This window comes from Neofelis nebulosa, chromosome 4 (assembly GCF_028018385.1).
Source record: "Neofelis nebulosa isolate mNeoNeb1 chromosome 4, mNeoNeb1.pri, whole genome shotgun sequence".
NCBI lineage: Eukaryota > Metazoa > Chordata > Mammalia > Carnivora > Felidae > Neofelis > Neofelis nebulosa.
In genome coordinates, this window is record NC_080785.1 from 159824312 (window position 1) to 159837708 (window position 13397).

Below are 13397 nucleotides of genomic sequence, written 5' to 3' on the forward strand. Positions count from 1 at the left end.
CCACCCTCTTAAAGTTGACCTTTTAGGCAAAATCAACAGAGAAGGGACTTAATCACCCTCAGGATAAAGTCCACAGGTCTCTGGCCACTTGGCCTCATCACTCGACATGGGCCATCCACAAAGTCAGGCCTCCCGGCCTCTGCACATGCTGTCCCCTCCCCTTCCCTGAAAACCTTCCCCTTGGTTTTCCCCTTGGCTCAGTGAAAAGACCTGGAGGGCAGAGGCTGTGGTTAGTCCGTCTTCCTGGAGAGTGACAGGCACAGAGAAATGCACTGGGGCGAATGAACGAATGAATAAATGGCAGAAGGAAACAGATAAGTGGAGGCCCATGACAGGAGACCGCTCAGACCAGGACAACCCGCAAGCATCCCGTGCAGCCGGGGACAGGCCCAGGCGCAGAGCTGGCAGCTCGTGGTGAGGCCGAAGCACGGGGAGGAGAGGATGATGTGGAACAGGCTGGCTGGCCGCGGCAGCACTGGACCCGGGGCTCGCGGACAACGGGCCGTAAGAAGCCAGCTTCCCTGGGTCACAATCAGTAAGGACTGACTCGGCCCAACACAGGAGATGCAGTTCTCAGCCAGGTCCCTGCAGCAGCCCCACACTCGCCCCTCTGCGTCCCGGGAGCCTGACCACCAGGAGAAGACGCATTCGTGCATCTCGTCAGTCAGTAAGGAGGCGCCGGCCAGGCGCCGGGGAAGCTGCAGGGACAAGACACAGAGTCCCTCCCTGCCGTCACCAAGCTCACAGTCTGACCGTGAAGAACCCAAGTGAAAATGCAACCACGGCCCAAGGTGGGCCCGATGGACGGGAGCAGGGTGCCAGGGGGTGGGGCGGGCGTCATCCTCCAGGTAAGATGGTCCAGGAAGGCCTCTCTCTGCAGGACGTGGAAGCTGAGCTCTCAGTAAGTAGCGGCCGGGGAAACACAGAGGAAGAGCCTTCTGGCTGAGGAAACAGGCAGATGCTCAGGGCTGGAATGGGGCTGCGGGTGTTTGAGGAGACGAAAGACAGAAGTGTAGAGGGTGAGGAAGGCAGGGGACAGAGGACGATGAGGAGCCCGAGAGACGGTTCTGAGGCCCAGGTGCTAAGACCCTCCCATTTACACGGGAGAAGCCCCTGCAGCCGCTGCAGGGTGCGGAACGTGCCAGAAGCTGCCCGGCTTCCGAGGGAGCAGGTTCGACGGCCATCAGATGGGCAGACCCACCCGAAGCACCCACTTCCTGGGACGGCTCTCTGTCCCAGTAAGTCCGAAAAGTGGGTCCTGACTGTGCTTCCACTTGGCCCAGGGAAAGAGGTCGTCCCCAAATGTGACCTCCACCGTGTGTGACAGTGTATCAAGACTGACCACCGGCTGCTTCCTCCATCTTCTGGGCATACCATTTAGCATGAACCCATCTCCAGCAGCTTCCGTGAAGGAGGCCTCCGTGGCCCGGTGCACTGGCAAGTCGTAAGGCTTTCAAGAGAGGCCACGTGCAGAAAGCATTTCCGAGAGCTGACCGATGTGGCTCTCCCGATCCGTCCAATGATTTGTCCTGAACCACCTAACGCTCTGTACCCCGACTGCGGGCCAGGAAGTGTGCTGGACACGTCACACTCCCCAGCGGCCCTCCGGGACAGGTGTCCTTACCCTGGATTCATGGGAGAGAAAACCGAAGCTCAAGCAGGGAGAACTGTCTGTCCCAAGGGCAGAGCCGGTGGCCTCCAAAGACATCCCCCCTCAACGCACAACCGCCCGGGGCCCACCCACAGTGAAGCCCCCCGTGGCCCACCAGAATCCTGGCATTGCCACTCCCTGAGGGACTAAGGGCCCGTCGCTTCACTCCTCTGTGCCCCAGTTTCCCCATCTGTCAGAGAGAAGAACGGCCCCTACCCCATGGGTTCGTTACCAGGATTAAATGAGTTATCAGCTAAAAGCGCTCGGAGTGAGTACCAAGCTGGCAGAGGCGTTCTGAGGAGGAGGATTCCCTGGCTGTCCCCAGCTATTAAAACATCCTCTGCTGCCACCGGCAGTATCCGCAAGAGGGTGCTAAGACCTAGGCTGAACTAGGCCACCCAGCCCAAGGTCTGGCCAAATCTGTCGGTGAAAGCGCACGGACTGCCAACCAAACTCAAGGGCTGAGTCCCTTCCTAGCACAGTCCCCACTCAGGGCTGTCTGTCCACTCGCCACTTACCTCTCCTCAGGAACCGGTTATTCAAGAGGCTCTGCGAGGCTCCGAGGGAGCTCCCGGGTCGCACCCAGGCTCACCTAGGCCCACCCCGCCCACCACTCCGATCCTCCCACTCACCTCCCAACCTCAGCCCCGCCCCGCCCCGCCCCGCCTCCCCTGCCTAGGCCCCGCCCTCCCCGCCTCGGCCCCACCTCTCCTGCCTAGGCCCCGCCCTCCCCGCCTCGGCCCCACCTCCGCTGCCTAGGCCCCGCCCTCCCCGCCTCGGCCCCACCTCCCAGACTTAAGCCCCGCCCTTCCCACTCAACCCGACCCAAGGCTCTTGGCCCAAGGCACACCAACACAAGGAAGGTCTTTAAACCTTTTAAGGCTTTCCCGGCCTGCCAATCCCAATCCGGCTCCCCCTCTAGAACTCCGAGGGACAGCCCATCCGATTTTAGGGCCAAGAGAGACCCTCGGCCAGCACTCCACACCGACCCAGAGCCTCTCCCACTCTCCCTCCAGGGACGCTTTGTCCTCAGAACAATGGCACGGCACAGCACAGCCTGGCCACCAGCAGCCTTTGGAAGCATCAGCAGGGACAGAAACTGGAAAGGTGCAAACCCAGGGCTCAAGCCCAGCTACATGGCTTCCTGACTCTGTGACCTTCCGCAACTTAATTTGCTTCTCTGAGCCTCAGTTTCCTTATGTGCAAAGTAGAAGTAATACTCGTGCCCACCCGATCACCTGTGCTTGTTGGTGCCCCCCCCCCCCGCCCCCATTCCTCTTCTACGGATGGGCAATCAGACAGACCTGAGTCTGGATCCCCTCTCTGCCACAACATGACCTTGGGTAAGTTGGGCAAGTTCCTTCACCTGAACCTCGTGTTCCTTATCCACAAATGTGAGCAAAGAGGACCCACCTCTCAGGTTTTCGGACAGATACAATAAATGTGACCTGTCCCTGCTATTAATCCAGCAGGATTGATTATACGGCCCAAGAAGAGGGGATCACAACCAGCATCCCAGCCTGTCTGCTAATGAAAAACCAGTCCCAAAGACATTTTTGGAAGGCCTTTTCTTTCGATGCAGCATGCAGAAGGGTGTGAGAGTAAAGAGGTCAAGCAGTCCCCATTTCAGAACACCAACACCTTTCTGCAAACAGGCGCCACATTTAAGGTACGAAAGTCAGAGACCCACACATAAAACGGGCTCAACAGTCAGAGAAACCCAAAATATCCCTCACCTATTCCAAAAGACCACAAGAATTCAGAAGAAAAAAGTACAAAAAAACCCAGCAGACACCCAAGATCCCACCTCCCAGATTTAAGAATTATTTACATCAGATTCCTTTTTTTTTAATAAAACAGACATAGCTGAAAGCCTTCCACACCCCTTTTCTCCCCACTCCCTCTCCCCAAGCAACAGTTCCTCTAACTGTGTGATTCCCACATACTTCTAACCTCTAACCTCTAATCACAACATATACATAATAATATGTACATATCCATAAGCAGTACAGATAAATCTCTCTCATTTGGTACTTTTTGAAATACATAGAATCTTTTGCAGCTTGCTTTTTTCCACTCAACAGGATATCTGGAGATTTACGAAAGGACTGGGAAACCAAAGTAGATTTTTTTTTTCATAAAATGGAACTGTGCACAACAGTTAAAATGAATGAACCAGGGCCACCTGTAGCACCCTCTGATGATATATTTCCATCAACTTCCTAATGTTCTTTCTTACTGACCTTTGCCTTCACAGGTTGCATTTGCCCCCAATGAGCAGTCACAGAAAGGCTCAAAGTAGTTAATCAAGCTGCTCTGGTCAGTGACACAGTTATTTACTGAGTGGCAGAACCAGGATTCAGCCCCACCCCTGCCCAAAGCCCACACACTTAAGACACCATTAACCGTGGGTCTACTTTCTCCTTAATTTTTGCCTTCCAGCCCAGTTTTCTGGCTCTAAACAACTGCCATTTGACCAGAACTCTACCTTCCAGAACTTTCACATGCTTATTCCTGTGGCGTTAGTGGAAGCAAAACTTGCCTGAGGCAAGGTATTGTGTTGGTCTAGGATTATTTGCAAAATTAGCACCAACAGAGCTACCCTTTTTTGGGGGGGTGGAAGATCCTACATAAGGGCAGTGGGGACCCCAAGAGGATGAGGCTTCCTTGTCTCCAGGTACCCATCTAGAGGAAACGGGCAGTGATGGGCAGTGACGGGCAGGGAAGGGCTCAGAAGACTGAGAGGCGCTGATCTTCCTGGAAATTAACAGACTCATTTACAAGACACAACAGCTGTTTTTCCACTTACGCCTGGGATCATTACTTTGAGCTCTCATCTGCAATGGCAAAAACAGCAATAAAAAAAAAAAATGGAAGGAAGGAAGGAAAAGAAAAAAGGAAAGAAAAGAAAAAAAAAGAAGAAAAGAAAAGAAAAGAATCCTGTAGCGTAAGATAAGCAGCTCTCTTATCAACCCTGATCTGACCCCAAGACAATCCCAAGGCCTCCTTTGCCTTCCAAGAAACCAGCTTCAGCCAGGACCCAAAGGCGACCCGTTCTATCTGCTTCATCTCAACTAGTCCACTGAAGGGATACTTTTTCCTCCCAGATCACAGAGGGGACACCGGCAGTGATGGTAAACTGTTACTGAAACAGCAACAAATCTCCCCTCCAGCTGGAATCCCAACCGCCATGACATCAGACCTCAGCCTCCATCAGCGCCCTGTGTGACACTCCACGCAGATCACATTTTTCTGAACATCACTTCTAAAGTCGTTTGTAAACTCCATTATCTGGAGGTCTCTCTTGGAGCTACAAAGGTCTTTGAGGGAGGTGAACCCCTCAGTGGACAGGGGCTCACTTGGGGGTGAAGGATGGGCTTAGTTTCAAATAGAAATATATTCTTTGATGAAGATAACCGAAACCTTTACTCAAAGTTTGTTAAATGGGAGTGGAAGGAGTATCCGTGCTATTTTTACTGTTCTGCAACAGACACTTGGAGTAAAACTATTCTGCCTGCTGGGAGACAAGGGATCCTCCCACACGGAAAGTGTAGCTATCACCTTGGAGGGTACTTGGCAAATGTTAGCAGAAAATGAGAATAGAGAACACAGCAAAATAATTTTTTTCCCTCCAAGGTCACTTTGAACAGTGGGTTTGAAGCTCCCCCTTCCTTCTGGCAGGAAAAAGATTTATTTCCATAAGGTAGAGCACGTTCTCCAGTGCAAGCCACAGGCCTCAGCCTGCACCGTTTCTGGAACAAATGTGCTCACCCCAAGGGTCCTCAGAGGCCTACTTTATCTGACTGCTAACTAAGGAAACTAAAACTCCATTTTGCAAAATGCCGTATGGATCTTCCTTCCCGCATCTTTCAAACTGTGGCTTTTTCTCCGGGAGTGTAAGAGGGTTTGAGAGGGAAAACCGTATTAGAACTTTATTCTATAATCATAAAGTTGAATGGGGCATGAGAGATCGTTGAATCCTACCTCCTCATTCCTGGTACTGTCAAAAATGAGCGAGGACTTCTAGGTTTCAAATTAAATAAATAATTAGCAAAATAATAATAATAATAATAACAATAAAGGGGGGCAGACACAGGTAATGGTATGTATGCAACCCGAGAATAAAAACAAGAAATCTCGGGGCGCCTGGGTGGCTCAGTTAGTTCAGTGTCTGACTTCGGCTCAGATCATGATCTCTCGGTTCGTGATTTCGAGCCCCGCGTTGGGCTCTGTGCTGACCGCTGGATCCTGGAGCCTGCTTCAGATTCTGTATCTCCCCCTGTCTCTGCCCCTCTCATGCTGTGTCTCTGCCTCTCAATAATAAATAAAGGTTAAAAAAAGTTTTTTTTTAATTAAAAAAAAAAAAAAAAAACAAGAAATCTCTCCTTTCACTTACATGTGAGGTACCTAACGTAGTCAAATTCATAGAGACAAAAAGTAGAATGGCAGTTGCTAGGGGCTGGACAGAATGGGGAACAGGGAGTTAGTGTTCAATGCGGACAGAGTTTCAGTTTTTTAAATTCAAAAGAAAAGAGTTCTGGAGATGGATGGTGGTGATGGGTGCACAATAATGTAAATGTACTTAATGCCACTTATAAATGGTTACATGATAAATTTTTTTTTTTAATTTTTTTTTCAACGTTTTTTATTTATTTTTGGGACAGAGAGAGACAGAGCATGAACGGGGAAGGGGCAGAGAGAGAGGGAGACACAGAATCGGAAACAGGCTCCAGGCTCTGAGCCATCAGCCCAGAGCCTGACGCGGGGCTCGAACTCACGGACCGAGAGATCGTGACCTGGCTGAAGTCGGACGCTTAACCGACTGCGCCACCCAGGCGCCCCAGATAAATTTTATGTTATGTGTATTTTGCCACAATTTTTTAAACTGAGGAGAAAGAAAAAAAAAAAGACATCTCTACCTGCTAGTTTTCATTTGGGGACCAGCATGGCCTAGGGGCTGGCAACTAAGACCCGAGTCCTGAGTTTCTCTCTCTGTTCTGCATTTACCCTCGGGGGGCGGGAGGGGGGGGGGAGGGGGCTTTGGGTAAGTCATTTGACATCTCTGAGACTATTTCTTCATCTGTAAAAATGGGAATAATAATAATAGTCCCCAACCTCATAGGCCTATGAGGATAAAAAATAAGAGAACATAATCTCATAGCACAAGAGTAATCACACGCTAAGTTATTATGCGTTTTAAGAATAAATTAGTTTATTATTTAATGTTATTTGAAAGTCAGTACTGATCAAATAATTAAATTATTAATATTCTATTATCAGCTAGATCGATAAGCGCATCAGACTTCGTTTTAAGGGAAGCAGCAGCCCAAGTTAGGAGTCAGGGGACCTAGGCTTCAAGAATGGCTGTGGGCGTGAGATTTCCCCCAGGTGACACGCAGGGATTGACTGAGACGATCTCTTAGATTACCAAAAAGCAAGATCAGCTTTGCTACTCGGCGGGAGCCAGGCCTGGAACTGCACCTCCCTCACCGCCTAATCTCCTCGCGGACGTCCCGGACGAGGGAAGGGGTCCAAAGATCGTGCCAGAGGCTGACTGCAAAGCCCTTTCCTAAACCGAAGGAGGTAGCATAGTGGAACACTTATGCAAGACACCCTCGGATCGGGAGCCAGGGTCCCGCACCTTTGCTCCTCCCCTTGCCAAGTCTGCCCCGGCCCGCTGGGGGAGCTGCAAGGAACCTGCAAGCTTCCCACATCCTGCAGAAACCCCAAGAAAAGGCAACCCCACAACAGCCTAGGTTGCAGAATTAGAAATACCCCCTGCACATGCGCGGTGCGATTTACGAGTGGCCCCGGGACACGACGCGCGCCCACTGCGCCTGCGCCCTCCCGCTCGCCCTTTGGGGCACAGGACCAGAAAGGGGGGGTCCCATGGTCCCACGAAGAAGAAAAACGAATGAGTCTGCGGCGGCCGCTAGGTCCCGGTTTCCTCGTTCCTTACCTCATAGTGTTTCATGGCTTCTTCACACGACCCCTACTAATCCTGCTGCCGCTGCTGCCTACCTGCGCGCGACAAGGAACAGGCTCCCTCACGCGCTCGCGACAGCCGCGCGAGACTAACATCGGTTCCGCGTCCGCCCCGCCCCTCCCTGCCACGAGCGCCCCTACAGCCAATCAGCGCGCGGGGCGCTCACCTTCGACCCCGCCCCGCGGGGCAGGTCTTGAGCGAGGACTAGCAGCTCTCGCCACGATGCTGGCCAATCAGCTTGCGGGACACAGGGAAGAGCTAAAAGGTGCTTGGCCACCCACCAATCAAAATAAGGCCTCGGCGCCGCGCGCCCCTTGCCAGGCTCTCGGTGGCGTCGCTGTGGAAACCGAGGGAAGCAACGGTTACCGTAAAGCTGGGGGCGGGAGCAAAAAGTTGAGTGACGGGGGGGCATCATCCGCCTGGCTGGAGGGGCGGCTGTGAACTCCCAGGTGGGCAGCCCCCTGGGTAAAGGGGAGCAACCTGAAAGGGATAGGAGCTGGGGGGGGGGGGGGGGGGTGTGCTTGGGCTCCTGGATGGAGAAGCCTCTCCAGCGAGGGGACCCCCCCCCCATCTGTCATGAATCGGAGGGGGGAATGCCTTCACTGCCCTTTTCAATGCAAGCCCCACCGCCCCACCTTGTCCGGCCCCATAGGCGGAGGGCCCACACTTGTCCACCTGTGCTGTCCAGCATGGTCACCACTGGTCATATGTAGCTAGTGAGCCCTTGAAATGTGGCTGGTTGGTGCAAATTGAGATGTGTTGTGAATGTAAAACACACACTGACTTCAAAGACTTAGTATTGAAGAGAATGTAAAATAAAAATCTCACTAATAACCTTTAATGTTAATTACAAGTTGAAATGATAGTATTTTGGATATATTGGATTAAAATAGATTATTAAAATTAAGTTGCCCTGTTCCTCTTTACCTTTTTCAACATGCCTGTTGGAACATTTAGAATCACAGACCTGGCTTGCATTTGTGGCTGGTAGTTGTGCCTTTACTGGACAATGCTGGTCTGGGGTTATGCCATGCTTTTGCTCCTTTGTCATGAGCAGGCTGGGAAAGTTGGGCACCACCTCATACACGCACACACAAGCGCGTGCACACACACACACACCACACCACACACAAGATTACAGGACAGGGTAAGGAGTGAGTAGCACCTGGCACACGCCCTCACCTACCTTCTCTCCTTTCTCCTGGTTCCGGACCCTGCCCCTGAGCCTTCATCAACCGTTGAACCCTTTGGAATTTACAGGCCTGACATCAGAGACAGTGGTGAGAAGTCCTCAAAGGTAGATCACTGATTCACCGGGGAGCAGGGTGGGGCAAGGTGAGTCAGTGCTTAGCACTTAGTCATCCAGGTTCGGTTCTGGAAACTTCTGAAGCTACAGCTTTCAGGGACCAGTGACTCCCAGTGAAGGAAGCCAATGTTGTGGTCTTCAGAAACACACGATGTTTTTTGCCCAGGTCTATCTGGGCAAAAGAAGTGAAAACCTAAATGTGTTTTATAATTGTGCTTTCAAAAACACAGATCTTTCTCGATTGGCAATTGAGGGCTCACAGTATCTTGAGATCCTTTGTGTCCTGACAGCCTTCACTCCCTGCCCTCACTGAGGGGGGACAAGAGGAGTAATCACCTAGAAACCAAAAGTTAAAAGCCTACCAAGTTGAGTTACTAGGAACATCTAATGGTGCAGCGCTGAGGGGCACATTTGAACTGCTAAAATCTAGCCACGTTTTGCTACTTTGCCCGTCAATTTCCAGCTTCTCTAATGTGGGCTGGGTCCGTGTGTCTTCTGTCATGCTGCGTTGCAGCCAATAAGGTGTGTGGGGTCCAAACAGATGTCACTTTGGAGAGAGTCCATGTACATTCCTACGGACTCAGAACATCCTGGAATGTACCTTTCGAGACTGCTTTCCTGAGCCTTATACTCACTCAAAAGGCACAAAATCATTCTGTGATCCTACGATATCGTGTGCCAGCAAGGGCACACAAATAATTTCCACCCTCTTTTCATCCACCAGAAGCTCATAAAAAGGCAGGATCTAGCCCAGAAAGAAGAATTCCTCCTTTTTTTTTTTAAAATGGATATTGCAGATGCAAGGACCCCTTATTGGCCTCATCTGGCTTCCAGTAACCAGGCTGTCAGAAATAATATCCACCTTCAGAATGAAGACTGGCCACTTTGTTTGAACCATTCACGATACTCTACTGAGGCTCTCACTGTGCCTGTCAGTTAGGGACAGCTAGACCCTCCTTCTGTCCCCAGCATCCCCAGCACAGTGGCTAATTCATAACAGTCACAGTTCGCGTTTGCTGAGCCAACTATGACAAGCCCCTTCAGGCGATTTCCAAAGGGGAAATTGCAGAAAAGCCTGGCGCAGTGGCAGCACTGAAGGATGAGCGAGGGCTCCTTGGATCTCGGATCTGGTGGAACCCAGGGTCATTTGGATGATGCAACTCTGGTGTGTCTGTCTATCTCACAGGCTCCTTTTGTATTTCCCACATGCAAGTAGGTAGGATCTTGATTTCTCTGGGAACCTGGTTTGGCTTGTTTTGGCGTATGCGATGGAGCTGGTTCAGAGTTGTGGGAGAGGTGAATCCTAGAGCAGACAAGCCAGGGCTGGTTAGCAACTTGCCATTGTGTCAGGAATCCCAGAGAGAGGCTTCCAAAGTCCTACCCGTCTTGCCTTCTTTAAGCCCGTAGAATTTTTTTTCTTTTTATTCAGCTATCATTTACATACAGTAGAATTTACCTTTTAGAGGGTACAGCTCAGAATATATGCAGCTGTGTCACCATCATCACACTCAAGATGTAGAAAATTTTCCATCACCCCCCCCCCCCCCGCAAATTCCCCCGTATCCCTTTGTAGCAAATCCCAGCCCCTGGAAGCCACTGATCTGCTTTCTGCCCCAATACTTTTACCTTTCCCAGAATGCCTTATAAAATGGCATCACAGCAGTAGGGTTCAAACAGTCTTTTGAATCTGGCTCCTTTGACTAACATAAGGCATTTGAGATTCATCTGCCGTGTTTTCTTTTTTTTTTTTGTTTTTTTTTGTTTTTTTTTTTTTTAATTTTTTTTTTTAACGTTTATTTATTTTTTGAGACAGAGAGAGACAGAGCATGAACGGGGGAGGGTCAGAGAGAGAGAGGGAGACACAGAATCCGAAACAGGCTCCAGGCTCTGAGCTGTCAGCACAGAGCCTGACGCGGGGCTCGAACTCACGGACCGTGAGATCATGACCTGAGCCGAAGTCGGCCGCTTAACCGACTGAGCCACCCAGGCGCCCCATCTGCCGTGTTTTCTGTACCAATAGCTTGGTCCTTTTTAATGGCTGAATAGCATTCCATCATGTGGCTCGACCACAGTTTATGTATCCATTCTCCCACTGAAGGACATTTAGGTTTTGATGGCTGTTGATAATTACACATCAAGCTTTGATAAACATTCGGTCGTGGGATTTTATGGGAACTTGGGTTTTTATTTCACATGGGTATTCCACTAGGGGTGAGATTGTTGGCTCATATGGTGGTAGTGCTTTTGAAGGTCTTTTTAACGAAGAGAAGCAATGTTGAAAAAGTGGTGATGCATTCCTTAAAAATTAAGGCTTTGTCATCATCTGAATCACATTTTACACAAGCTGAGGGCTTACCTATAAACATTGAGTGTGCTGAACACTTTATACTTCAGCATTTCAGTCACTGGGTGACAGCAGGCAAGTGACATGACCTCTCAGAGCCTCAGTTTTTCCACTGCAACATGCAGATAATATTAGGCCAACCCCATTGGATTATTGCGAGGATTAAATGAGTTATGGAGCATTTGGAGCTGGCTTGGCACATAGTAAGGCCATGTCAATAGTATAGCCATTATAATGTTTATTTCCTGGCCCCTCTCAATTTCATCCTTATAGCAACCCTGGGAGGAAAGATCTCACTCTTACCTCCATTTTATAGGAGACACACCTATAATGATCAAGCAAGTTGTACAAGATCACACAGTCAGTAAATAAGTAAATAGTGGGTCCAAGATTTCAGCTGAGGCTGACTGACTCCAGGCTCACCTGCTTTGTTTCTATATCAGCAAGAGTTCTCCCAAAGAAACAGAACCAGGATATGTGTGTGTGTGTGTGTGTGTATTAAGAGATGTATTTCGGGTGCCTGGGGGGCTCAGTCAGTTAAGCATCTGACATCATATCGGCTCAGGTCAAGTTCCAGCCCCACATCAGGCTCTGGGCTGACAGCTCAGAGCCTGGAGCCTGCTTCAGATTCTGTGTCTCCCTTGCTCTCTGCACCTCCCCTCTTTGTGCTCTCTCTCTCTCTCTCTCTCTCTCTCTCTCTCAAAAATAAACATTTAAAGAAATTTTTCAAAAAAATATATATATAAGACATGTATTTCAAAGCATTGGTTTACACGATTGTGGGCACTACCTAGGCAAGTCTGAAATCTGTAGGGCTGACCAGCAGGCTAGAAACTCTTGGCCAGGAGCTGACGCTTCTTCCTCAGGGAAACCTAAGTATTATTTGCTTTTAAAGACTTTCAACTGATGGGACAAGGCCCACCCACATTATCCAGGGTCATCTCCTATACTTAAATCAACGGACTATAAATGTTAACCACATCAACACTTACATTACTGTTTAATTGAGCATCTGGGTGCTATAGCCCAACTAAACTGATGCATAAAATTAACCACCCCATCTTCTCAGAGTTGAGAGCTCAAGATCGGCTGAGGTTTCTGCAGAGGCTACTTTCCCAGTAACATTTTGAAGTGTCCAATGAGTGTCCAGGTCAAAAAATCCTAAGGAGAGGTGTTGGGGTTGTTTTGCATATATTGGCGTTAAACAAAAATTCCTGAACATGACCCAGACTCACACAAGGAAGAGGGAGTCTCCAGCCCTAAGTTTGCCCCCAAATACAAAGACACCCAAAGTCACGTAAAGACCTTTGGAGGCTGCCATATTTGTAACTCTAAATTCATAGTAGGGGCACCTGGGTGGCTCAGTCGGTTGAGCGTCCGACTTCGGCTCAGGTCATGATCTCACAGCTGGTGAGTTCAAGCCCCGCGTTGGGCTCTGTGTTGACAACTCAGAGCTTGGAGCCTGCTTTCGATTCTATGTCTCCCTCCCCCTCTGCCCCTAACCCACTCGCATTCTGTCTCTGTCTCTCTCAAAAATAAATAAACGTTAAGCGCTGGGTTTTCCTTCATGATGATGACTCTCCAGCTATTTATGTAACTTTTTAAAAAATTGAATTATTTCCCACCTATGATGGTTCAGGACCCTGCTGTGTGTACTCACGGGTGCCCAGCCCAGATCCATCCTCCTGGGTTGACCAGTGTGTGTACTAATCCAGTCCTTACTGACACAGTTACCCTTGGTGGGGTCAGTGAGTGGCCAAGGATGGCCGGAATCCCCCAGCTGGAAAGCAGCGGAAAGCCATGGTCTTCCTTCTCAGGAGTTTCAGCTTGCACAGGGGTGGCAGTCTCTAGAAGCTTTTTGCTGTGACACTGCCAGGAAGGGGGTGGCTCAGCAGCCCATCATTCAACAAGACAGTTAGTCACCCCTTTGATAGTGCTTCCTCTGTGCCGGGTCTGTCCTGGGCACTTTACAAATGTTGACTCATGTCAATTTCTTTTTTTTTTTTTTTTCATGTTTATTTATTTTTGAGAGAGAGACAGAGAGACAGAGAGCAAGCAGGGGAGGGGCAGAGAGAGAGGGAGACACAGAATCCGAAGCAGGCTCCAGGCT

The 13397-nt window shown here is 50.0% G+C and overlaps 1 protein-coding gene across 4 annotated transcripts in view; it reads right to left on the reverse strand.

The window, feature by feature from the left end:
- TECR (trans-2,3-enoyl-CoA reductase) overlaps nucleotides 1–13397 on the reverse strand; it is a 47661-nt gene that overhangs the window by 16779 nt on the left and 17485 nt on the right. Inside the window, exon 1 of one of the 4 annotated variants that reach the window (XM_058727738.1) lies at nucleotides 7611–7747. The exons of 2 other annotated variants lie outside the window; for them this stretch is intronic. In XM_058727738.1, coding sequence (XP_058583721.1) covers nucleotides 7611–7625 — 15 coding nt within the window. In that variant the 5' untranslated portion in view covers nucleotides 7626–7747. Of the gene's footprint in view, nucleotides 1–3894; nucleotides 3931–7610; nucleotides 7748–13397 lie in introns of those variants that run through there. One more of the 4 variants, XM_058727737.1, reaches the window with a different exon arrangement.